Raw genomic sequence first — 25,029 nt, 5'->3', positions numbered from 1 at the left:
TAATGGAACCAGGGTCAAGACACACGCACATGGAACAGAAACAGGTAAATGATATTGACCAACCTATGTACGTTAAGTGGGTTATTCCCTTTAGTTACATTCACATGATAACATAAAATCTATTTTATTTTTTCGTTGATGCAATTTATGGAAAGTGCATGATATATGTCTTTGTGTATTGAACAAAAATGCATGAGATTGGATGACAGCTTAATGACTTGATTGAACTGCTTGAATTGGAATGTTTATAGTATTCTTGAACTGTTAATCATAAATTTGAAATGATGCTTATGCATGTTAAATGTAGAATTATCATGCTCTCATATTTAAATGATTGGATTGTACGACTGGGTGTCTAGTTTTATTTAGATGAGACTAAATGATGATTGAAATGCAAAAGGCACATTGAAATAGACAGAGCATGGTAACGCAATACTGAATTGAATATAAAAAGAGTAAAAAAAAAAAAAATGAAATGTAATGGCTTCTGTAAGTCTTGGTACTTAATGTACCCAAATGGGAGGGCATGAAGCAAGACTAAAAAGTGGAAAGATTGAGTCTGTACCGATAGCAATCCACGAGGTGTACAAGACCTAGTGCCTAGAAGCCACTTCGGTGGTGAAGGGACGGAAGCCACTTCGGTGGTGAAGAGACAAAAGCCACTTCGGTGGTGAAGAGAAATGTATATCCTCTGAATTTGCTTAGGCTCAAGACTATAATGTCAAATAACATAAATGAAAATAAACGGAAGGAAAATTGAAATGCATAATATTATATGACTTTGATGTGATAATTGATGCATGATGAATTGCGTGACTTACTTACATGGTTGTCTATATTGTTTACTGAGACGCAAAGCTCACTATTGTAAATGTTGACAGGTCCTCAAATATATGACAAGGGCAAGGGTGTTGCCACCTGACAGTACTTTAAAGTTGAAGATGGAAACTCTTTTTCTTTTTGTTACAACTGATGTTTGTTTAACTGGACTGTGAATGTATATATTTCCTTTGAGACTATATGTACTTAACTAGATATTGTTGAAAGGTCAAATGTGAACATAAAAGGACTTTAGATTGTGTACATATGTTTATGAGTCAAACTGTCAAAACAGACGTTATAAAGAACAAGGGGCTGTTCCAATCTAAGTCATTCACAACTAGATTAGCTCCAGCATGCAAGGGCTCTGGAGCCAAAGTTGTCCTTGACCAGTCACGATTATTGTTAGGATCGAATCTTAGGAATAATCACAACAGAAGAAAAAAAATAATGAACACAAAGACATGCAAGATTTTACATGAGAAACCCTCAAGGGGAAGAAAACCCACAGCCATCAACAATCCACTAATTTCAACAACCTCAAAAATCAATTACAGAGGAGAGTTACATATTTTTATCAAAATCCTAAACCAAGATATAATCAATACCGCACATATCTCAAGGCAATCTGGGCTGTTAGATAAAGAACCTCAATGTAATTCAAGCACATTGATGCAGAATTGAAGACATAATACAAGGAAGAAGAAGCCCAATGGGTCAGGCCCCTAAAAAGCCTAAAGCTATTACTTAAATCAGCCCATGGCTTTCACAGGCTATTGACTATTTTGGTGGGTTAATGTCAGCCCAAATATTTTGATCTCCATGGGTTAGACTTAAGCCCAAGGATAGTTCTTGAAAAGTCAATAAAAGGGGCCGAGCTTTGAAAACAAGAACTCATTGCCAAATGTGTTTTTTTTTTTGTCAAGAGTTGGACAATGGTTAAGTCATTAATAGGTGGGTTTTAGCTAGTGGTGGGTGTTACATTTAATTTTTATGTCTCTTTAGAATGCTATATAAAGAGACTTAAATAAGAGGAAGAGACGCTCATCACTGAAATCAAAATTGCTTTGTTAGCTCTTCTTCTCTATGGAGATGCAATGTGTTTGATCAAGATAGATTGGTGTCCGATCCAACTTGCGGTGTGAAGCTCGGATGTTATTTTGCTATCTTTGTTCTTCTTTCTTCTCTACTATATCATTTCCTCATTTTCTCCATCTAGTTCTAATTCTTCTATTTTGGTTACTACCCTTACCTTGAAGTACAAATCTGTTCCTATTGTTCTAATGTTATCCTAGAGTATCATTGTGATAGCTCTCTAGATTTCAGCTTTGCTTCATATCTGAATCTGTCTCATTCTTAAGTCAGTGAAATCTGAATTTCCTTCCCATGAAAATATCCTATTTGGCTATTATTTTGATCAATCAAATACAGTACTACATTACCCACATACCTAACAATTATCCCTGGATTGGAGTCTGAACAAAGTAGTACTGAGGGAGATCAACTATATCATTGACCAGCTTTAACACAGAAAAAGAGTAAACCAATCAAAGGTAGAAGGAAGAGGGAGTAAGCAAGAAAAAAGAGAAACAAATGGGAAAGGAAAAGATGGAACAGAAAAGAGAAAAGAAGAATAAGAGCACCTACTGACAGATACAGAAATAGAAGAGACACGTGGAGCAAACAACTAGACACTTGTATGAACATGATACTCTGTAGTGGCTAAATTACGAAGCTTTTGGAACATACACATGTACGGAACTGACATGATCACTTAGCAAACTGAAGAACCCTCCAGACCAACTGAAAACAATAAGAGGCCCCAGGATTGACCTATAAAATCATCTGAAACAGAGGGCATAATTCTAAGCTTCTTCACCTATGATGGAAATGAACCGAAACCAAAGAGGATTAGAGGATGGTAATATGACCTGCCAGCAAGCTATCCAAACATGCCATAGTGAACTTGAATAATTTCTTTGACTCATTCTAAAATGAAATCATTGTGTTACAAAGGGTATACAGATGCTACCACCTAACATTCAATCTAATAATGAAATTGGAAACTAATGCAAGCAAGGAAACTAACAACTCAACCTGCTCTAGTTGGCTTCAGTTTTGCCACGGTCTTGGGTTTCCACATCAGGTTATGTTGGTTCAGCCACCAATGCCACCGCATCATTTGCATATACTTCTAATAAAGGTAGCAACTCGATAAAAATACACATATTGTACATAAATAGTTGCATTTTTCTTCAAAATTGGTCAACTATTCTGTAAATCTTTTAACTTGACATATATACCTTCTATATGTTCCTTAAATCATTTTTAATGCACACATATGAACAGAGAGGGACTAAAGACAAATCTTTCAAAGCTATTGTACTAATGAATTTATATTTTTCTATTATATCTCTCTAAAAGAATATTACTAATTATTATTGCATAGCTAAGATCTGTTTACAAGTAATCAAAAGCTCATATAAGCACAAAACAACAATTGGTCATTCTACAATTACTATTAACTACAGTAATCAGTGAGATCAATAGGGTTAAATGCTAAACCAATTTCTGGTTTTGCTGACGCCAGACACACAGAGGCCCAATCAGCTGGCAAATAGTATCACTGTTAGTAAAAGACTCATTTCTAATACTCAACTATAAAACTGCAAGATCATTTATTTCTAGCTTTATGTTCAATATTGCAGTTTTAAGCTTCTCAAAAAGTTGCTTAAGTAATTCTTCACTTAAGTTGCATAACATTGACCCACAATAATAAAGCTCCTCAATGAATGCATCCCTGTTATTTTTAGGTGGAACAACATAGTAACTGATAGTCATACATTGATTTTCCTTTTTCAGTTCCAGAATCCACTCTGCTCAACCAGTGTTCAAAATCCACCAAACCTACATTTTCGGATTCCAACTATGTATGCAAGCTTATGCAACTAGTACCATGTTTTCCCTTCATCAAGCTCCTTATAAAACTCCTATAAACAAACCCTCTTAACAAGAGACCTATTTTCAATTACCAAAAGAAAGGACCAGGAACAAGTCAAAGTTTTACCTCTTGTTGTCCTTTTGTCACTTCTATTCACTAACTAATAGACCTTCTTTTCCATTAGAAGAGGGGGGGGGGATGAATTCCGGCAGAAAGCAATTGGTAGAAAATGCATTTCGCACCATGGAATGCCTAGACATCATGACAACTATGGAAGAAAGAGAAACCATCTAGATTAACATGTTGTATGATCTATACTTCTGTATTTCACATAATCAGAGAATGGTATTCCTCATGATAGCTTATAAAGTCACTCTAAAATTATTTATCAATTAATTCTTCCAAGGATCAATAAATCAAACATCGACACAAAATGAACTTCAAATAGTACAAGTAAAGAGATCACACACCTACAGAGAAAATTACAGTACAGAAACAGACGAAGAGCCTCTGGATGGAAAGAATAATAGCTAAGGGACAAGGAAGAAGACCAGACTTAAGACTTCCTAATAGAACTCTGCAGTATGGAGAACAAGTTCTCTGTTGCATGCTTCTTCAATCTTGCATGCAGGTGAAATATCATAGGAATATAGGATAAGTGAAAGCCGGGTTCAATGGTTCAACATTTATAACTTCGGTTCTCTTATGCATGTTACACATAAGATCTCTTTATTGAGGGTATGGCAATGCAGCACAGGTGAACCACATACAGGTACTTCCATCAACTATCCACATCAGCAGAGCCTTGAATGAAGTTAAGAAGTTATAAGAAAGATTTTACTATAAAATGTTGCTCAATACTGATAATGGTAGAAACTACATGGTAGCTGCAACAACGAAATTACTTTATACCAAGAGAGAGAGAGTGGATGGATAAAGATTATGTATTTAACAGCAATGCAGTTGTCAAAAGAGACAATATCATCAAATCCGCGCGCGTTCAGCGGGTATTCAGTGCAGTGATAGTATTATGTGTAACAAGAAGTCCAAGATACTAATAAAGGGAAGGTTATTATGAGAGGGTACAACTTTTGAGGCTTAAAAGTAGGTGGGGGATTTCTGACTTCTTCCAATTCATGCGAGAGGGGACATGACCATGTACACATAAATGGTTGTGAATGAAACCTTCGGCCTACTAAATGAAGAAAATGAAAAATATAATGCTTCTAAAACCGGGAAAAGCAAACATATTAACCACCGAACTGTAATTCCTAAGAGACATGATTTCAGAAAGGCATAAGCTAATAGACAAAAAACCATACATACAGGATGTAAAATAGCATGCACTTCTAACTAGATTAGAAGAAAGAGTTTCAGGACAAGTAACCTAGGAAAGGTCCTACATTATGAGAGCATAAAATCTTTACAAACCTTTCAGTGAAAAGTCTACCATACAATAGAACCACATTTAGAAGAACATGTGAATTCATTAACTGGGAAACTGAAGTTTGGAACTACTGACTTCTGAAAACTCTACTTGATAGTAACAAACTTATTGGTACCATGTTTAGCCCAATGGGTTTTGAGGTCAATAGGGTGTGAGAAGTCATTTCCTTCTGCAGCAAGTTTCTGCAGAAGCTTTGCATATGCTCCATTGCTCATTTTTCTTCCTGCCATTCGTGCTCCAGGCCTTGAGGAACTCATTGGTAAAGGGTACTCAGATATGCTTGTAGTACAACAGGATGATTGCCATCCACCAGCACCCCATCTGTAGCACTGTCGTGCAATACCAGTGCAAGAGCATATGGGAGTAGGTAATCGAGAAAAATCTAATGCAGTCTCACCGATGACAACATCTAAATTTTTCTTCTCACGTTTAGCAGTAGACACAGGATTAGATTTTCTTTTTGCAGGGGCAGTATCCTTCTTTTTTGGTTGTTTTGCCCTCAAAGCCTTAGAAGCAACTTGATTAGGCTTCTTAGAAGATGGCTGTTGTTTCCTAATCTTTGAAGATTTAGTACTAACCTCCCCATTGTGTGTAGCCCCATCTGCTGGAACACCCATTTCTGCATTTAATGGAATTGCCTGCAGTGGACCTTGACTGGCTTTTGTGGAAGATAAGAAGTTTCTTTGATGAACCCAATGTCCAAAGTCCATAGAAGATGATTCTGCATTTGCATCAGCAGTCATTGAATTTCTATTCGTAAATGTTCCCATCTTCAAGAAAGCGGGTGGGTATTCAACACTACCACCAGGTAGCGGGACAGCGGAGACAGGTTTCAGTACTGCATTCACACCAACGGTTTGTTCTGAAAAATCCCAGTTCCTAATACCGAAATGACCTTTCTCGTCCATGTAAGCTGACAGAAGAACAATCTTCAAAAGAATTTCTGGTGCAGAGAAATATACAGAACCCACATGCTCCAAAGAAAACTGCATATGGAATTTTACAAAAACACAAAGAAGGTCAACAAATGCAATCATAGACAAAGCAGTATTATAATCCATTTGGGAAACAGATCTCAATTAACAAAACCCTGAAAAACATAAGATAACAATCACACACTACCCCCATAACCATACAAGGAAGTGGAAATTTACCATCAAATTAGCCAAACTGTTATCTAGAAACCAATAAAAAACTAAACAACCAGAACATTCTTTTTTTGCGGGCTAAAAACAAACTATAACATTAACCCATTTGAAGAAGAGAGAAAAAAGAAACAGTGCCCCATGTTGCAAAATGACAAGAGATGTAATACAGTCACTAAAGTCAGACGAGAAATAAGCTCCAAGTTGTCCAGGAAAAAAAATTACAAAATAATAAAGAAAAGAAAAACCACTAAGAACCAACTCCAATATCTGGCAGCCGTTGAGCTACCTACAGATAAAAATATGAAATTTTACGAAATTCAACTCTCCAGACGTACAAGTAGAGTGAAATGCAGACGCTACACGATTTATTAGTACTGAAGAACCAGAAAACCCATAAATAGAGTAGCAGAAAAAGGAGAAAAACCAGAATGATGCATAAATCTGCTTTAAACCCATGAAATCGAAGCAAAAAAACAGACTCTATCAACCTACTAAAATAAGTGGGAGATGGATCAAAGCAATCAAAAGTAAAGAATCCAAAGCAAAATCACATAATCCCTTGAAAAAACGACCACAATTATCACAGCAAAACGTACTCACCTAGGTAAAGCATCAGCAGCCATAGATGAAAAACTTAAAAGACAACTGAAGTGGGTTAGAGAGACTGATCATAGAAAAAACTTACAGCTTAGAAGATCTAAGAAACTCCTCTGATTCTCCTTTTTCTGCCTTCAATGGAGGAAATTCTTTCCAAGCTCTAGTTTTGGACTTCTCTTCTGTTTTCCACTATCTTGGGCATGCAGCTATCAGACAAACAGACAGAGAGAGAGAAAGAACAGAACCCTTTCCATGATTTTATCTGCTGTGGCATGAAATACTCATTTGGAGAGTAACTTTTTCATTGTACTGCACTAGTGCTACAGAGCCAAAAGAAGAGAAATAAATTCTTGATTGAGAGTGGATGGAAGTGGAACAGAAGAAAGAAAATAAAATTAAAATAAAATTAAAATAAAAAAACTATTACCACCTTTCATATCAAAAAATTACTAACATGCGCCGTAGTGCGTACCTTGGAATATGGAGTTCACATGACCGCATCAGTCCTTTTTCAACAAGAACAGACTTGTTTTGGTGGAGCCCACAATCCCATCCTGTTTCCTAACACCTCTTTAGCTTTTAGTAAATTACCTACGTTTTGGTGGACTGTTTAGAACCGTCAAACGATTCACTTTGATCCGTTGGATCGGAATCCCGGTTGAGATTTTGATCTTTATTGTTAAAATTCAACGGTCGAGATTTTAATTTCAATTGAGATCTTGATCTAACGGACCAAAATCTCACTTGATCGACCTGAGCATTAAATGCACATGATTCTGGCAATTTCGCATTTTGATCTCCTCAAAAACAAAAACTATTGTGAAATTTTGTTATTTTTAGGGTTGGGTGGGGTTTTAGTACTTAGGTTTAAGGATCTTGTTGGACCATAAGATTGACCTTATGATAATTAGATTGAAAAATATATATGTTTTAAGAGTAATTACTAATATGAAATTACCATTGTCTCCCTTACTTCAGGCAGTATTAGGTGATTGTCGAATATTAGTATAAAAGATGGGTAAAGATGCACTTCAGCAAAAGCTATAAAAACTAAAAAATTGTTTCAGTCTCTATAGTAGTTAGTTGAAAGGGATAAGTGAACGTGTTACTAAGTCGTAACACAATGGCAACCTCTTATGTAGAGTCAGTAGAGATAGTCATACGAAGAAAGTTTTGAGTTTGAACCTCTATCAATCTACAGTTTCCTCGCTTGTATAATGCCTTATATTGTTTTTTAAATTTAATAAGTTTACACAATTGGAATTGTGGGACCATGAAGAAAAGGGACAAGCACGAAAAGAGGTGTGTGTGATTTTTAAGGTAGTTGTTTGGTTTACTTTACTTATAAAATATGTGTATGTATATAGTATTAAAAAAAATAGAAGAGAGAGAGAATGTCTCATTGTGTTGATCAATAGAGGTTTAAAGATTTCATTGAAATTGATTTTTATAATTTTAAATGTGAAATACTAGATACTACCACTTAGCATCTAGAATTAATAAAAAAAAATGAGAAATTGAATTCCTTATGGATGGGGACCCATTTTTTTTTGCTATGAGTGCTAGATAAATAATGCCTTATTACTTGATATTTTTCATCCTACTTCATCTATTCTGAATCCTTCTAGTGTTGCTATATTCCTATGAAATTGAAATTAAATATGTTGTGCTATTCCTTGGGGCCTACAAAGCCCTAGGCTTAGATGACTTTGAAGCAATCTTCTATAAAAAATGTTGGGATGTTATTAAAAATGAACCATTGACTTTGTCCATTTTCTCTTTTCATTGGCCTCTCTCCCTTTTGGGGTTTACCACGCCTTATTGTGCTTCATTCCCAAAAAAGATGATCCTTCCGAGGTATCAGACTATAGGTCTATTAGCCTTTGTAATGTGCTCTATAAGACTATTGGCAAATTGATGGTAAATAGACTAGTCTTTGTTAGGTGACTTCATATCCCCTTCCAAGGAGCCTTTGTTCATTCTAGGTAGATTAATGATAACACTATAATTGCTCAGGAAATTTTCCACTTCTTGTCACATTCTAAGGCCAAACAAGGGTATATGGTTATCAAGCTTGACATATCTAAAGTTTATGATAGAGTTGAATGGTTTTTTTGTTATTAAGATTTTACAATGTCTAGATTTTGGATCCAAATGGTGTGACCTTGTATCAACCCTAATTTCTTCCCCCTCCTTTTCTGTCAAGATCAATGGCTCCCCTTTTTATTGGTTCTCAAGGAATAGAGGGCTTCGATAAGGCTGCCCCTTGAGCTCATATCTGTTTCTTCTAGTCGCGAAAGTCCTCTCAAGACTACTTATCTATTTTAGGAACAACAATGCTTTCCAAGGAATCAAAATAGCTAGGAATGCTCTTGAGATCTCACATTTTTATATTTTTTATTATAAATTTCTAATTTTCGTAGAGCCATTGTAAATGATGCATGTATGTTTCAAGTTATCCTTGACATATATTCATCTTTTAACAGAATTGTGAATCAGTAGACTAAAGAAAGACTTGTAGGTATTTCCGGTATCAAATATATGGGGAGAAAGCTTATTATCTTGCAACAGACCACTCCAAATCTAGGATCAAAGATCTGCAACCCCTTCTAAATAAAATGCACAGACGAGTGAGTGGTTGGAAAGCCAACTCATTGTCCTTTATAGGAAGACATGTTATAATACAATCTTTGTTATTTGTTTTGCTTATTATAATATGCAATGGCTCCCTATTTCCTAAGGGTTCTCTAGAAAAAGGGATTTAATAAGGCTGCCCAAAGATTTTCTTTAGCGCGGAGGTCCTCTCGACTACTACTATTTTGGTACAATGCTTTCCAAGGAATCAAAATAGCTAGGAAATCTCTTGAGATCTCACATTAATGATACTTTCTTTTTTTTGTAAAGCCATTGTAAATGATGCATGTATGTTTCAAGTTATTCTTGACCTATTTTCAATTTTTGTAGAAATGTAAAAGTAAAGTATTTTTTTTAGCAGAAATGTGAATCAGTAGACTAAAGAAAGACTTGTAGGTATTTTCAGTATCAAATACATGGAGGGAAAAGCTTCTTATCTTGAAGCAAACCACTCCAAATCTAAGACCTAACTCAATTTGGGTCCCCTAAATAAAAAACACAGACGAGGCGTGGCTGGAAAGCTAAATCATTGTCCCTTTTAGGAAGACTGTTACCATCCAATCTTTGTTATTTGTTTTGCTTATTATAATATGGATTAATAGTGCCAAAGATTTTGGCTTGTATACATTGACACAGATAAATATATCACACTTATAACTTAGGACAAATGCTGCCTTCCAAAGGAAAATGGTGGACTGGGCTTCAAAAAGCTGGAAGGTGTAAACCGTGCCCTCTTCAAAATAAGGATGGAGGATTCTCAATAAACCTAACTCAATTTGGGTCAAATGCTTGAAAGCTAAATATTTTCCAAGAACCTCCATCTTTGACCCAAGATGGTAATATTGGGGACTTCAACACTCATTTTCAACTTAAAAATGTTAGTCTGGCTGATATGGTGGAGTGGAGATCTTCCCTCACAGATGAAGTCAGATTATTCTTCCCTACTACCTCTAGATTAATTATAAACAATATTTTCCCTTAATCAAGACTTTGATGCCTCGATTTCAAAGCTCTCTTCCAATGGTTTTTTACTATTAAATTAGCTTATAACAGATTGATGCTCCTTGAATGTGCAAACTCCAGTGACCTAGATAGAGCATAGTGGAAAAAATTTTGGAAACTAAACACTCATCCAAAGTTTAAATTGTTCTTTGGCGATGTTTGAATACAGGAATTCCAATTAAGACTACCATTGCTTGATGGAAATCAATTCGGTTTGATTATGCTTTATGTGGGAACAACGAGGAGTCGATATGGTATGTGTCTATGGACTATGAATGGAGCAGAGGAATCTGGGTAGTGGGACCATTAGGCTTAAGAGTGGAATACCTAAACCATAATAATTCTTTGAACCTATGCACTTCTTTCTTTATCATTCTGGCATGATAAACTCACACTTAGATTGTTTTTCAATCTCTATTTTGGTTACATGTTATGCAATTTGGTCAATGTGTAATGAGGTTGTTTTTAATAATAATGACCCAAACCCAAATAGAGTGATGGATTATCTTCAAAAATGGTCTAAAGAGCTACAGATCCTCTCGCTAGGTTTTTTTTTTTTTTTTTTTTTGGGGGGGGGGGGGGGGGCGGAGCTACAATGTCCCACCAATAAAACCCAATAAGTTCTGTATTTACAAGTCCCTCACTAAGTTAAGACAATGCAATGATTCAATTCTAAATCTATGTTGGAATGACTCAACACAAGAAAAAATGAATTAGATGGACATTGGGGTTTCTTGAAATAGATAAGGTCAAATTTCTTGAATGGAGGAGCATGGAAGATACAGATATGGTTGATGCCACAATGCAATGAATGTCACATGGATTACAAAGAATGGCAATAAAGAACATAAAGATCCACAAAAATATGGAGTAACTATGCTCACATGGACCAACAACTGCCACGTCCAACTTCTATGCCATGGTCTGTGCAACTCATATCGCAACTTATCAATATACTAGGAACACTAGGAGAAGCACATATTGAACCTTTTCAGGTCTATACTTTGCAATCATGGATGCAACACATAGCGAAAAAACAAACTACACTGCATACATAGGGGGAAGGATTGTAACACCACAACAGGACTGTATTTGCAAATTGCAACACAATTTTATAAATTTATGTGTTTTTATCATTAAAAAAAAGAAAAAGTCTATTATAGTTAAATGGGCTTACATGGGTTCAAAATGGTTTCATAAAATAGGTGTTGGGCCTAAAATTATAGTTTTTTTGAGTCAAGAAATATAAAGTGTATCATTTTTTCTCTCGTTTTCCATGGATGCGCTTGCAAGAATCGGAAAGCCAAGTAACAAGCGATATATCGCCGACTTTATGTAAATTCGATGTCGATCTCAATTATATCATGCTTTGTGTCGGCGATTTATCGCCGACACAAGGTACCGTGAGTCTATTATAATTAAATGGGCTTACATGGGTTCAAAATGGTTTCATAAAATAGAGGTTGGGCCTAAAATTATAGTTTGATTTTTTTTTTGAGTTAAGAAATAAAAAGCATATCATTTTTTTTTTGTCTGAGGTTTATCCGGGCCAGGTTGCCCTTATATTGTCAGGTGAAAAATATAAATCTTACCACGACCAACCGTGCATTGACAAAAAGACTATATCATTAATTAGTTTTAAAACATTTCGTTGCTTTTGTAAAAAGAAACCTAAAATGACTAATGACGTAATTTCTCCTAAAATTCCCACTTAAATGATGACGTGGCAAATTCTGATTACAAACGTCACCGTTGTCGTCAAATACATGCCGATGCATGCAATATGTAATTGCTGAATTCTAGAGAGACCAGATGTTTCCAAAGGTTGAACTTGACGCTCGACATCCATTGGATTGGGATCTCAAATCTCATCTCAATAATATAAAATCCGTTGATATTTTATATAAATGACCCGTTCGTTATGTTGCCTTGCTTCCCAAGACTATCTCTTTCATCGAGTTTTTATTTGCTGTTACACAGGAGTTGAATCCTTTTGGCGTTCTACCAAATGCGAATTATAGAATTTAGTTATACAGAATATTCTAATCCAAGGGCTTCTGTAATTTTCTTTGATCATCGAAACCTTCTAACTAACTAAACCCTACCAGAAGAAACCACATGAATATTCCAGAAGAAGCTTCCAGGCTCTAAGTCCTTCTATCTATAAATACCCCTCTCCCTCTCATGTCCTCACATCTCTGTGTAAGCAGCTTGCCTGATTAGCTCTTTCTCGTTCTCTCGTTGCGTTGCAGTTCGTAATTTTCGTTCTTCGATTCTCAGTTACAGTCATGCCTCGCCGAAGCTCTGGAGGTAAGTTCCCAAAAGTTTCTCCTTTTATATTTCTTTGATTTGATATGATTCCTGAAGTGAAATTCCATATCTTTCCTCCTTTATTTCTGTTTGTTTTCTCTGGGTTGGGTGCTCATAAAAGTCCCGGATGATTAATATGCCTCTGGGTTTTGTTTCTTCAAATTAAGATAGTAATTTTATGTAACGTCGATTGATATTGGATAGCTCTGTAATCAGTAATGAATTTAGCTATGAATCGGATCCATTGTTACAGGAGAAGAGATTATATAAATTTCTTTTAAGCGTTTTTCGTGTTAACCGATGGTATTGAGTGATGGGTTATCTTAAAATTTTTACATTTGTATTCGACAGGAAGGCCAGCACCTCGTGCAGCTCCTCGTGCTGCTCCAGTACGAAACCCACCTCAACCAGGTAATTTCTTGATGTTCTTTGATTAGAATGAGTTTCTTTATACAGAAGCAATGGGTTGTGTTATTTGTTTCCCATATTAATCAGTGAAATTACTGAGCTTTGATGGTTTCAATTTTGTATCTACAGCAACCCGAGCTCCTCCTCCAGCACCTGTACAGGGTGGCGGTGGATCCATGCTTGGAGGAATTGGTTCCACTATTGCTGAAGGTTAGTGAAAATTCATATCTTTTTTCCTTTAAGGGTATTCTCTTTTCTTCCTTAATATAATAAGTACTAAGCCTCTGTTTCTATGATTGCCTTCTTGACTCGCAGGAATGGCTTTCGGCACTGGAAGTGCAATAGCACACAGGGCTGTGGATTCAGTAATGGGTCCTCGTGTGATTCAACATGAAACTGTGGCCTCAGCAGCTCCCCCTGCTACTGCAGCACCTGCAACTGCATCTACCATGGGCAATGCTGGACGATCAGATGCTTGCAATTCTCAATCCAAGGCCTTCCAGGAAGTATGTTCACTACCCATATGCAGAGATTTTGCATCTTAGTCATGGATGATGGAACTGATCTTTTTGTTTTTGCTTGCAGTGTGTGAACAATTATGGAAGCGATATTAGCAAGTGTCAATTCTACATGGACATGCTTAATGAGTGCCGCAGGAGCTCTGGTGCTGTAATGGGTGTTTGATGAAAGTTTACAACTAATGGAGCTTTCTTGGCTACATGAGTTTTTTAGTCTTTGTTAGGTTAACCACATTCAAAAGAATCTATGGGTGAGGGGAGTCAGTTCAGGAGAAGCATAGTTATAGTTATGTTGAAAAAAATAAATGTGGTTTCCTGGACATTGGTACTTAAATTGTTATGGAGTGTGAAGACCCAAATATTTGAGAAACTGATTCTGTCAAATTGCATGGAGATTGGTATTATGTTACTATGTAAGCAAAAAAAATCCAGTCTTCTGATTAATTTGTGTTGTGTTGTGTTGTATTACATTTATTCACCACTGATCAGAGAATTGAAATCTTCTGGGGTAACCCATCAACTGAATGCTTTCTTGTTAGTGTTTTACCTTCTTGAAATTTTCTGAAGATTTCATACGTATGCTAGTCGATTCACAACGTTTCAGATTTACTGATCTATGGCCTTCCAAGCAATAATTACAATGTGCCACCAGGAGATACTTGAATTGCAAATCTTACAGTGAAAACAATGCTATTTCTGATGGAAGATGGGATGATTCTAACGACGGTTGCCCTTCTCATAGATTTGGGGTTCTGAGGAGAGAGAGAGAGAGGCAGACAGACTATACATAGCCTTGACTTTTTTTGGGGTTATAGGGTTCGGGCATGTTCTATCCCAACTCGTGAGGGAATGACTAAAATCTTTACCAGTATTGTATATTTGTATTTGCATTTTAGATTCAGAAAACAAACACTACCTAAGGGCCTGTTTGGTTAAAACCAAACAGGCCCTAAGAGATTGGGAAACTTGGCACTAAATTTAACCTTGCTTTGAAAATTAATCTCTAAGTGAGATAAGACTCAGAATAGATCCAAAGCGTTTTAACGGATGAGAAGCCCTCATCTAAGGTAGAAGGGTGGAAAGAAGCTTATGGCAATTAAAATAACCTTGAAAAGGCATATGATTGGCTCAGGTTGACTGTGGAGTTTCATTACTGATTTTTTGCCAACTGTAAGGGTTCTTAATGAGCCTGTGCGAGTCATCATGATGCATGTTATTTCTTCTAGATTGGGTTTTGTGGAAAGGGAAGTTTAGTGGAAAGGGAAGGTATAGAAAACTTTAGACCTTCAAAAGGTTTCTCTCAAGATGATCCATTTTTACCTTATTTTGATGTGGCCCAAACATTATTAGTAATTTTAACTTAATTCAAGGTAATCGTCTTGATAATTATTAGTTAGGCAGTTATCTAGAAGTGTTTAATGAGAACGCTGTTTTCATAGGGCTCATGGGAACTTGTGTATACTGGAGAAAAAAATACTTACGGTAGGTTTTCTGAGAGCTTAGGTCTCCGGTTTTATTAGGAAGAAAATGAAAGAATATTTCTATCCAAGATCGCATAGATTGATTAAAAATTCTTTAGTACAATAATAGTAAAATATGATGATAAACATACCTTCTTTAGGATCCATTGGAGACGAAGCAGGATTTCTTCTTTAGTCCAATTTGATGTTAATCTTCTCCTCTAGACTCTTTCTTATTCATTGGCTTGATGGAATAACCTCTCTAAACTAATGCAGAGAATAATGTAGTCAAAATTAGGATTTAGAGGAGAGACTTTGTATCCTTTATATAGGCAAATCGTCAGATCGCCCATTAAGATCTAACAGTCCTATTAACCTATAGTAGCTAGTCCATACATAAGTTTTAGAAACCATATATTATCCATATCAAGCCCATAAGGAAACCAAATCATAGAGTATAACACAATTAATGAAGCTCATTTTATGTGGAATACTTTATTAATATTTTAACAGAAAATTTATTGTCTTACCATATCATTCGGTTGCTAAAGAAAAACTAGAAGAATTGGATTTTTTCGATATTGAAGAGAACAATCTTCTCGGAGAGGAATTTGCAAACGACTTCCAAAAAAAGTTTCCATGGCTGGAGCTAAAGTATTCTATCCTTGTCTTCCGCACGATTGAACAAAGAACAGAGTTTAATATTATGTCGATTATATATTATGTTTGTTTTCTTACAGGAAGGGTCAAGAGATGAAACGTGTATATATATTGAATCTTTAGATCAACCAACACCCAACACAAAGTCCTCATACTTACCCATGATCAAACATCTAACTGCAGCCATGCTGCTGCCCAAAAATATCCCTACAAGGCTACAAATACTCCCTCTCATTTCTTCCCATTTCTGCCTTAGTAATCCCATCTGCACCTTCTCCTCACTCTTCCTTGTATAATAAAACTTTCTTTGTTTGATTCTGAGTTAATCATGCCTCGCCGAAGCTCTGGACGTAAGTTCCCAAAATAATCTTATGTTTGCCCACAAAGATTAAAAATCTTAAGTTGGACAGCTCTGTAATAAGTGACCAATCTATTTTTTTTTTGCCCAACAATAAGTGACCAATCTAGCTATGAATCAAATGCATGGTTACGGGAGAAGAGATTAGTTTAATTTCCGTTTAATTGTTTTTCATGTTCAATGATGGTTTTGAATGATGGGCTATCCTAAAATTTTCACATTTGTATTTAACAGGAAGGCAGCACCTCTTGCTGCTACAGTGCGTAACCCACCTCAACCCAGGTAATTTCTTGATGTTCTTTGATCAGAATGAGATCTTCTATACAGAAGCAATGAATTGCGGTGTTAGTTTCTTACATTAATCAATGAAATCACTGAACATTGATGGTTTTAACTGATTCGTATCAGCAGCAAGAACAGCTCCTCCTCCAGCCCCTCGTGTTGCTACAGTTCGTAATCCACCTCAACCAGGTAATTCATGATTTCTTTGATCAGAATGAGATATTTTATGCAGAAGCAATGGGTTGTGTTAATCGTTTCCTACATTAACCAATCAAATCAGAACTTTGATGCTTTTAATTGATTTGTATCTACAGCAAGAACAGCTCCTCCTCCAGCCCCTGCACAGAAGCGTGGTGGTAGATCCATTGGTTCCACCATTGCTGAAGGTTTGTGAAAATATAATGTCTGTTTTTTCCATTTAGGATTTTTTTTTCTTCTTCTTCTTAATAAATACTAAACCTCTGTTCTTTGATTGCCTTCTTGACTTGCAGGATTGGCTTTAGGCACTGCAAGTGCACTAGCAAACAGGGCTGTGGATGCAGTAATGGGTCCTCGTGTGATTCAAAATGGAACTGTGGCATCAGCAGCTCCACCTGCTACTGCAGCACTGCCAACTGCGGCAATGCCGGAGGATCAGATGCTTGCAATACTCAATTCAAGGCCTTCCAGGAAGTATTTCACTCTCCATGCACAGATTTTGCATTTGAGTCATGGATGATGAACTGATCTTTCTGTTTTTGCTTCCAGTGTGTGAACAGTCATGGAAGCAATATCCGCAAGTGTCGGTTTTACATGGACATGCTTAATGAGTGCCACCGGAGTCCGGAGCTCTGGTGCTCCAATGGGTATTTGATGAAAGTTTACAACTAATGGAGCTTTCTTGGTTATAGATCTGCAAGTTTCTGCATTAATATTCCATGTTTAAAATAATAAAAAATTGCTTCCTGAACAGCATACGGTTGTCTTATTAGAGCCAAAATATAGAAACTGTAAAGTTAGTTAATGAAGGGGCCCTATGAAAGAAAATAGAAACCTTTCCAGAAAATCAGAAATACTATTTCAGTTAAGACTTCTCACCCACATCAATGATTAAAATTAGTTTATCCAATTATCAGAAGAAGACTCTGCCTGACTGCTGGAACTGAACAAATTAATGAGCCAAAGATACCAGTTAAAGCATAAGCAATGGCACAGAAAGGCAGAGCTTCAGGTTCCTTTGCTGACAATGCTGCAGTCCCTAATCCATGAGCACTGAAACCATCAGAAGAGCAATTCAGTATGCATCAGAAAAATGGCAAAATACTTAAGTCATGAAAATTTGGTTCAACCATTAAAGATGAGAAACAAGGGGAAACCACAGCTTCCAGATTGCATGGGATGCTTGGCTAATATAATTGTGCATGGGGCTGCACATAGTAACTGTTGTGCCTCTAATGTAAAGGTGGAGATTCCTGAAGATGCAGCAGTCATTTTGAACAGCTTTGTCTTTCAAGTACAGAAGTCACAAGCTGCAGGCAACCAGTTAATGTTTGTTTTTTCAAGAAATAATAGAACTTTTGTTACACTATGAACACCTATGTATATTGGGATGGTATCAATATAAGGAGCTTCCTAATTCAATCCAATTATCCACCTGATCAATTTGCTCTCATAGAGTCAATTCCGACTGACAGCTTCTTACCTTGTCTTCTAGAAGTTCTGTTAGTGGGGGGGGGGGGACATGCATGTGAGCTTAACTTCAAAGATTTTGGGCGCTGGGAGTAACATCCTTGGCAGTTACCTCTTGTCTTTTACCAATTGGAAGGCCAAGCCTAAGAAAATTTAAACATAACCATCTTGGGTAGAATTTGAAGTCAAGTCAATTGGCCTTTTATGGATGATTCAGTTAGCAGCCCATTGCTGAGAGTCAAACCATTTGATACTCTACTAACATGATATTCTGGTGCTCTACATTCTTAAAATACTAATACAACCTCTTGCCCAAGGCTTGAGATGCTGAGGCTAAACAATATACAACAGACAACAAAAACTCATCATACTTACCCACAACCAAACATCTAACCTCCTAGATTTGATACCAATATTATGAGAACTTACCTCAAAAGCTTAAGCCATAAAGGGGTCTCAACAATAGATAACAACACATAAAAGTAGCTATCAATCCCAAATTCTCCTTCAGTATCTTATTTTATTTTATTCTTATTTTTTCATGGAGCTGCTTTAACAAACTCAGTAATTGTCCAAGGATTGAAATTGGGATAGGAACTGGTATGCTATGTTACCAGTTGTTGTAGCCACAAATCTAGAGTAAATATGAGAAGAGCAGAACAATCCTGCCATTCCCAAGCTCTAGATGTAGTTTTTCAACTTCATCTGTGAATGGTCAGATTTGCACTATCCTCTAAGATGCAAATCGGTGGATGACTGGACACTGAGGTTCCAGTAGTTCCATGACAAGAAGCCACATGCTTGTCAAGACTAACATGAATTAGAGTCCTCTAATAGTTTAGGTTGCATCATAAAGCAAAATAACTCCTAAACCACATCACTCAGAATAACTGCTATCCTTCCTGTTTCTCTGTTGTCTGCTTCACACCTCCCAGTTCCATAGTTCTTTCTCTTTTTGTTTGAGGTGGCATGGCTATATCAAATGGAGCCATGGAATGCTTCAGTAGGGAGGAGTTACTTGATTCAAATTGAAGTTACTAAAATAGCTAGGGGCAGGCCTAAAATGACCTTAGAAGAAGTGGTTAACAAGAAATGCATAGCTTGGGTATTGTGTCAAGTATGACCTTGAGCAGAGCTTATTTGAAGGCTGAGTTTCTTTTCTTTCCTTTTTTTTTTTGGGGGGGGGGGGGGGGGGCACTGTGAGCTGAAAGCATCGCGTTTTCATTAACCCAATTTGGTGGAGGCTATGTCTTTTACATGTATTAAATAGAACTCAGAAGGAACAAACAGACCATCTTAGGACTTTCCAGCCACAGGCTATGTCTGAAAATTCCTTGACTAACTGAAACCCTTGCAGCCACAAGCTTTTGATTGGTATCCTTACCATACCCAATACCTGACATAGAATAGATGAGACTCCAGAAAAGTTCTCTCTCTCTCTTTTCTCTCTTCCTGGTTTCTAGTCTACCATTGATGTAATAAAAGTAATAACTCCCGCCAAAGGTGGTATGTTAAAGCTGTTAAAGATCCACTCCCTAGGGGCCCGGGGGGTTTATTTTTCGGCCCCATTGATGTAAATAATAAAAGTAATAACGGGCAAAAAAAAAAAAAAAAAAAAAAAGTATAACTCCCCAAAACTAGCCTTCTGGTTCAAGAGAACTACCAATGACAGAGTTGAACCAGAAATGGATCCAGACCATGAACCGACATGCCAACATAGCCTTGTTTTCAACCCAGCAGAGGAACACAAATGTTATAATGATGAGAACCAATTCCACAGGTTCCTGAAAATCCCAATTCAAAAACAAAACTATGGTATCCATAATGCGGTAAATAGTCTCAGTGTTGTGCAGTATAAACCCTAAAAGCCCAACAAACCAACCTTCGAACCTGTTTAGAAGAATTGTGGATGTTTTTATAACCCTTCATTTAATTTTAGCTTCCAAGTAACTGAGGATTGCAAGGACACAAATAATTAATCAAAATATTATCAAAAGTGTGTATGTAAAAATAAATTGACTGAATAACGGGGATTATAAGACAACAATTTAGGAAGCCACTTTGGATATCAACAGCCCATGTGTTTTTTGTGAACATGAGGGGGCATGAAGCTTGTAGGGAGTCGGATCCAGTTTTTATGATGTGTTGTATGCATGAATCACCTGCTGTTATGCTATTGGTAGATATAATCTGCAATGAAAACCATGCATACCTAGATGCTGTTGCTATTCCTCGAGCTATAGGATCATTCAAACGAAGTTTGTCAAGCATCGTTTGTACAAAATTTGCACCGACAAGACCGGTTAATACAACTACAGCAGCTGTGAGAGATGAATTGGCGCCTACAAAAAAACAAGATGATTCCTTGATCAAAAACTGATTTAAGTTTGAAAAAGATAAACATCCAAATTCACAATGTGTGTGATGGTTTGCACTTCCCAGTGCTTCAAAGCATTTAGTGCATATTTTGGTCCATGACAAGAAATATGCTGGTCATGAAAGTGTATGATGGTAAATAGTTAACCTACTTGTTATTCCCTGTCAAAATTGTGCTTTCTGGCAAAGATAGCTTCTCAGGGAACAAGATTAACCACTTAAAATTGTAGAATATCAAAAAGTTTATATACCTTCAAAAAAGGAGACAATGCTGAGAGCCAATGCAACTGTTATACATCTAGGCAAAATCGATATAGTCAAAGCAGGTTCTAGGCCAACAAGACGCCCTATGAATGCTGTTGAGTACAACGAGAATAATGCTGAAATGATCACAGAGGAGAAAATCTCTGTTGCATGCCTCTTGACGAGCTGAAAATTTTCAATACAGTAAGTATCACTTTCAACAAGCACTAAGAAAAAGAGGTGGAAAATTATGATGCGCACTAAGTAGATGTCATGATTTATATAAGATATTTGTCTACTGAGCAATTGCAGGTCCATAAGATGCAAAAATTGGAGATTTATGAGAATGGAAGATTCAACAATGGTCATTCTACTGCTGTTTTGGTTGGGGCTTTTTTTTTTTTTGGGGGGGGGGGGGGGGGTGAATTTCTACATGGTCTTAACCTCATTTGAAATTCATTTCTGTTCACCAGTGCATTATAATTTCCTAGACTGATGCCCATATTGTCATTCACTTTGAGAAGGATGTCTTACATAGAATATTAAGAATATTGCAGCTGAAATTATTTTTGGAAAGTGGGGGTGAATCACATTATAAATATGGCCAATAAGAAGATGCTGTCGGCATAAGGCACTTGGCTTACTCGAATACACTTAAATTTTGCTCCGAGTAACAGCGACAGTAATTACAACACCTAGAAAATGAACCATCTTTTTCCATGAAGAGATTTAAAATTTTTTGAATTCCAATTTGTTAGAAGGGGGGTTGGTACCTTCCTCTGTTTGAACATCGAAAAGGCAAAAGAAATAATAACTGATCCCAAAAATCCCATCAAGATGTCACCAGCTCCAGGGTTTGATGAAACTTTTGTGAGATAATATCCTGCACAGAAAAACTATACATGATTTTATGTGTCAATTTGAAAAAAAAGTTGAAAAGCTCTGAATAATGTTTCTTAGTAGTATGCAAGGAGATATATAGCAAATGCATGAGTTTCTAAAACAACTAGAATACGTTTTACTTGTAAAGATTTAAGAGTAACTAAATCTTAATTCTCAATTATAAAATCAATCAACAAGGTTTAGTTTTTTTTTATTTTTTATATTCTACATTACAATGAGGAGTTGTAAATTTCTTCATGTTTCCCAGAGCTGATAGACTGATAATACTGTGTGGCGTCCTTCAATGTGCTGCAGTTGTGAAACAAAAACGGACATGTTCAACTTTGATGCCTTTAGCATGATATGTCAATATGTCAGTGAAAATATGAGCAATATATAGGAAGGAGTTGCAGGGAAGATATCCTAAGAGGTGTTACACAAACAGCACGTATATGACTTCTATAGTTAAAAAAGTAAAATCAAATGATTTCCATTTAGAATGCAGTGCAGAAGATCACATGCACCCAAGGTATAAGAAATGTAAGGATAGTTTCTGTCACAAGCCACAACAAATATATCGATAGTTTATTGTTGCAGCAAAGTCGGCTGTGTATGGGATGGTCTGGTAATTTCTGCCTTTATGTACTTGGACTTTTGGCAGGTACTATTGTGTTGGTAATTACTGATCCTGTTCTCCAACCCAATGGAGGTCAAAAATAAATTTTCAGAATCAAGAAGTGGAAAAAAATGAAACTATTTCACCTTTTAGTCTGGAATCATAGAAACAGGCATGATGCAAAAAGCTTTTAAATGATGGATGACAAAATACAAGCACTTTGAGTAGGCAGTAAACCTAGAACAGTATCCAGTCCAGACTTCGATAAATATCCAAAAGCTAGGGCTGCCAAATCTGCGGATAGCCCACAACAAATTATTGGGTGGAACACTTTCTTGATATCAGAGGGTAACCTGTAGATCAGAACACATGAACATAAGGATGCATTTCTTAGAAAACACAAAGCTTGAACTATATTTGGCTCCAGTTAAATAAATAGGGAAAGAAGCATTTTACCCAGATCCAACCATGTAACCTAACACAGTAGCTGAAAGTAGAAAAGGCAGGCATGTTCTTGCTTCTGTCCCAAGTACTGTTGGATATAGCAATGCAGAAATAAAAGACGCAAGAAAAATTCCAGACCAAGTCCACGCTTCAAATTTTGAAAATGGGGATGGTTTTGTCATAGGTTCAGCAGCTGTCATTTCTGTCTTTACAATCTTTCTTACAGCTATTGCTGTGTAACCGGCAACAGAAAGTGAAGCCAACCAACCCACAACTGCAGGAAAGAAGGGGAAAAAAGTCTGCCATTTCATATACCTGAGATGAAAATTTAAAGGATGGTGGAAGTACTTTATCTTTTTGGTTCACAGGCCAGAAAATTCAGAACTTTAAGGTTTAAGCTCAATCAAATCTTTGTTGCAATAAAATTCATCAAAAGTAACCCATGATCCAACTATGTTTGCAGTAAAGAAACAAGAAAGTATAACAACTATAATACTCAGAAGAAAAAGTTACCTGGCTAATCATCACCTTGGTAAAGTTAAATTTTGGAAGAAGCTCATTTAGACGCAAATACAGATCAAAAGCATGGGAAGTGGTCACGAATCTGAATCTTAAAACAGGTAATGTGAATAGACAACTGTCAAAAGCTTGTAGGCCACTTAAAATAACCTCATCATGATATCTAAAGCAGAAAAACAAAATCAGCAATGTTTTTGGGCTATTGGAATAGATTTAAAGTCTTGTAGGATGCTACTTGGAAGCTCGGACTAGGGGTATAAATGACTCCATGAAGGTCACACTAGGAAGAACTAAATCAACATGTATTTCACAACTCCATCACAGAACCAGGAGCTCATATCCATAAGAAATTTCTATGGTATGAATACCTAAATAATTATGTTCTTAATCCAAAAGAAATGTACAGGACAGATTTACGGGCGAGTCCTAATAGTAAAACAGAATTGCAATGTTCTGCTCATTTTTCAGCTCCGTGAAATCATGTAAGCATGATGTTCTCAAATGCAATAAAGAGGCTCAGATTCATAATACCTATGATGAAACAAATCTTGATCCCTGAAGCTGCAGGAATATCCTTCACGGCCAGAGGCAAAACCACCAAAGAAGGAACATAAAACAATGGAAGCCACCTCTGAATAAACAAATTTGCTGGTTCAAAGAAGTTCATCAAACTAGTTGCAGCTGCAGGGACTACAGAGTCCAGAATAATCAGAATAGAGAACACACAGAACATCCCGAAAAGGGCACTGGGAAACTTGATTGCTGCGGATACAAAAGCCTGTTTCAAATATTTATCCATTGCCAGAATGATTCCAAGCGAAACTAGCATATGCAAAATGTTGATAACCTGGTAGACAACTTCCCAGTTAACAATAACGCTTTTCAAACAACACAAATGACCGATTCAACATTTCAGGAGATTAAAACCATTACTCACACTCTGAAATCCAACAGTGACACTCCCACCATCCTTGCTCATAGATTTTACTATAATTTGGCGGCAGGAGTGATTCTTCTCGCCACTAACAGGGAAAGCCCAAGATTGAGGGCCAATAGCTCTAGTTGGCAATGAAATTTGTTTTCTATTGGAACTTTTATATAAGATCTGAATGCCATTGAAAGAAATTGATGTCTGTAGAGGGGTTTTCACGAATTGGGTCTCTGGTTTTCGGAGATTTCCAGCGGAGCCAGTAGGGGAAAGACGCAACAATCTCGGAGTAGCTGAAGCAAAAGCCATGGAATGTAAGGGAAGGACTGCTCCTCTTTACTGGGAGAGAAACCCAATTCATGTATTGAAGATTTTTGGATTATGGGACAGAAGACCGTTTGGATCGTGAGGTCTTCTCTCTTTCATCCGTCACTGTCAAACCGATTTTTATATTTCCCGGGAATTTTAAACGTTTTTTTTTTTAATAAAAATAAAATTACAAAAATAGCCTGAAAATTATACAAAAAAATAGATATTTTGGCACTCGCTATGGAAAGAATATTTCAATAAGTGTTTAATGATTTATAGGAATTATTCATGTCCAATATTTTAAATAAAAAATACTCACTGAAGTTAAATCCTGACTCGGCCTCTGGCGACATGTTGATGTAATAGATGAAAGTCAAATCATATTCAAAGTGGATATCATTTGTGTTATAGAAGGAATCATTGGATGCTCATACTTTGTGGATTTAGAGTCTTGCTTAGT

General features: G+C 36.5%; 3 protein-coding genes across 3 annotated transcripts; 1 reads left to right on the top strand and 2 right to left on the bottom strand.

The window, feature by feature from the left end:
- Positions 1-624: 624 nt before the first annotated feature.
- On the bottom strand, positions 625-7,317 carry BPC7 (basic pentacysteine 7). The gene is made up of 2 exons (XM_089140491.1): positions 7,041-7,317; positions 625-6,193 (listed from the first exon to the last, which is right to left on the bottom strand). Exon 2 carries the CDS (start codon positions 6,113-6,115, stop codon positions 5,294-5,296), a length of 822 nt encoding a protein of 273 aa, XP_088996617.1. The 5' UTR covers positions 6,116-6,193; positions 7,041-7,317; the 3' UTR covers positions 625-5,293.
- Positions 7,318-12,775: 5,458 nt separating this feature from the next.
- Positions 12,776-14,268, top strand: LOC149000139 (uncharacterized). The gene is made up of 5 exons (XM_089140156.1): positions 12,776-12,898; positions 13,250-13,309; positions 13,436-13,516; positions 13,622-13,812; positions 13,892-14,268. Exons 1-5 carry the CDS (start codon positions 12,877-12,879, stop codon positions 13,988-13,990), a joined length of 453 nt encoding a protein of 150 aa, XP_088996282.1. The 5' UTR covers positions 12,776-12,876; the 3' UTR covers positions 13,991-14,268.
- Positions 14,269-17,525: 3,257 nt separating this feature from the next.
- On the bottom strand, positions 17,526-24,652 carry LOC149000138 (plastidal glycolate/glycerate translocator 1, chloroplastic-like). Its single transcript, XM_089140980.1, has 8 exons — positions 24,270-24,652; positions 23,864-24,179; positions 22,826-23,087; positions 22,607-22,722; positions 21,645-21,754; positions 20,880-21,057; positions 20,465-20,594; positions 17,526-17,835 (listed from the first exon to the last, which is right to left on the bottom strand). Exons 1-8 carry the CDS (start codon positions 24,567-24,569, stop codon positions 17,685-17,687), a joined length of 1,563 nt encoding a protein of 520 aa, XP_088997106.1. The 5' UTR covers positions 24,570-24,652; the 3' UTR covers positions 17,526-17,684.
- Positions 24,653-25,029: the final 377 nt, after the last annotated feature.

This window comes from Hakea prostrata, chromosome 11 (assembly GCF_041222555.1).
Source record: "Hakea prostrata isolate BN-2017 chromosome 11, UWA_Hpros_2, whole genome shotgun sequence".
Classification (NCBI taxonomy): Eukaryota; Viridiplantae; Streptophyta; class Magnoliopsida; order Proteales; family Proteaceae; genus Hakea; species Hakea prostrata.
Note: the sequence above shows the minus strand (reverse complement) of the source record. Positions and strands in the feature narration are given on the sequence as shown.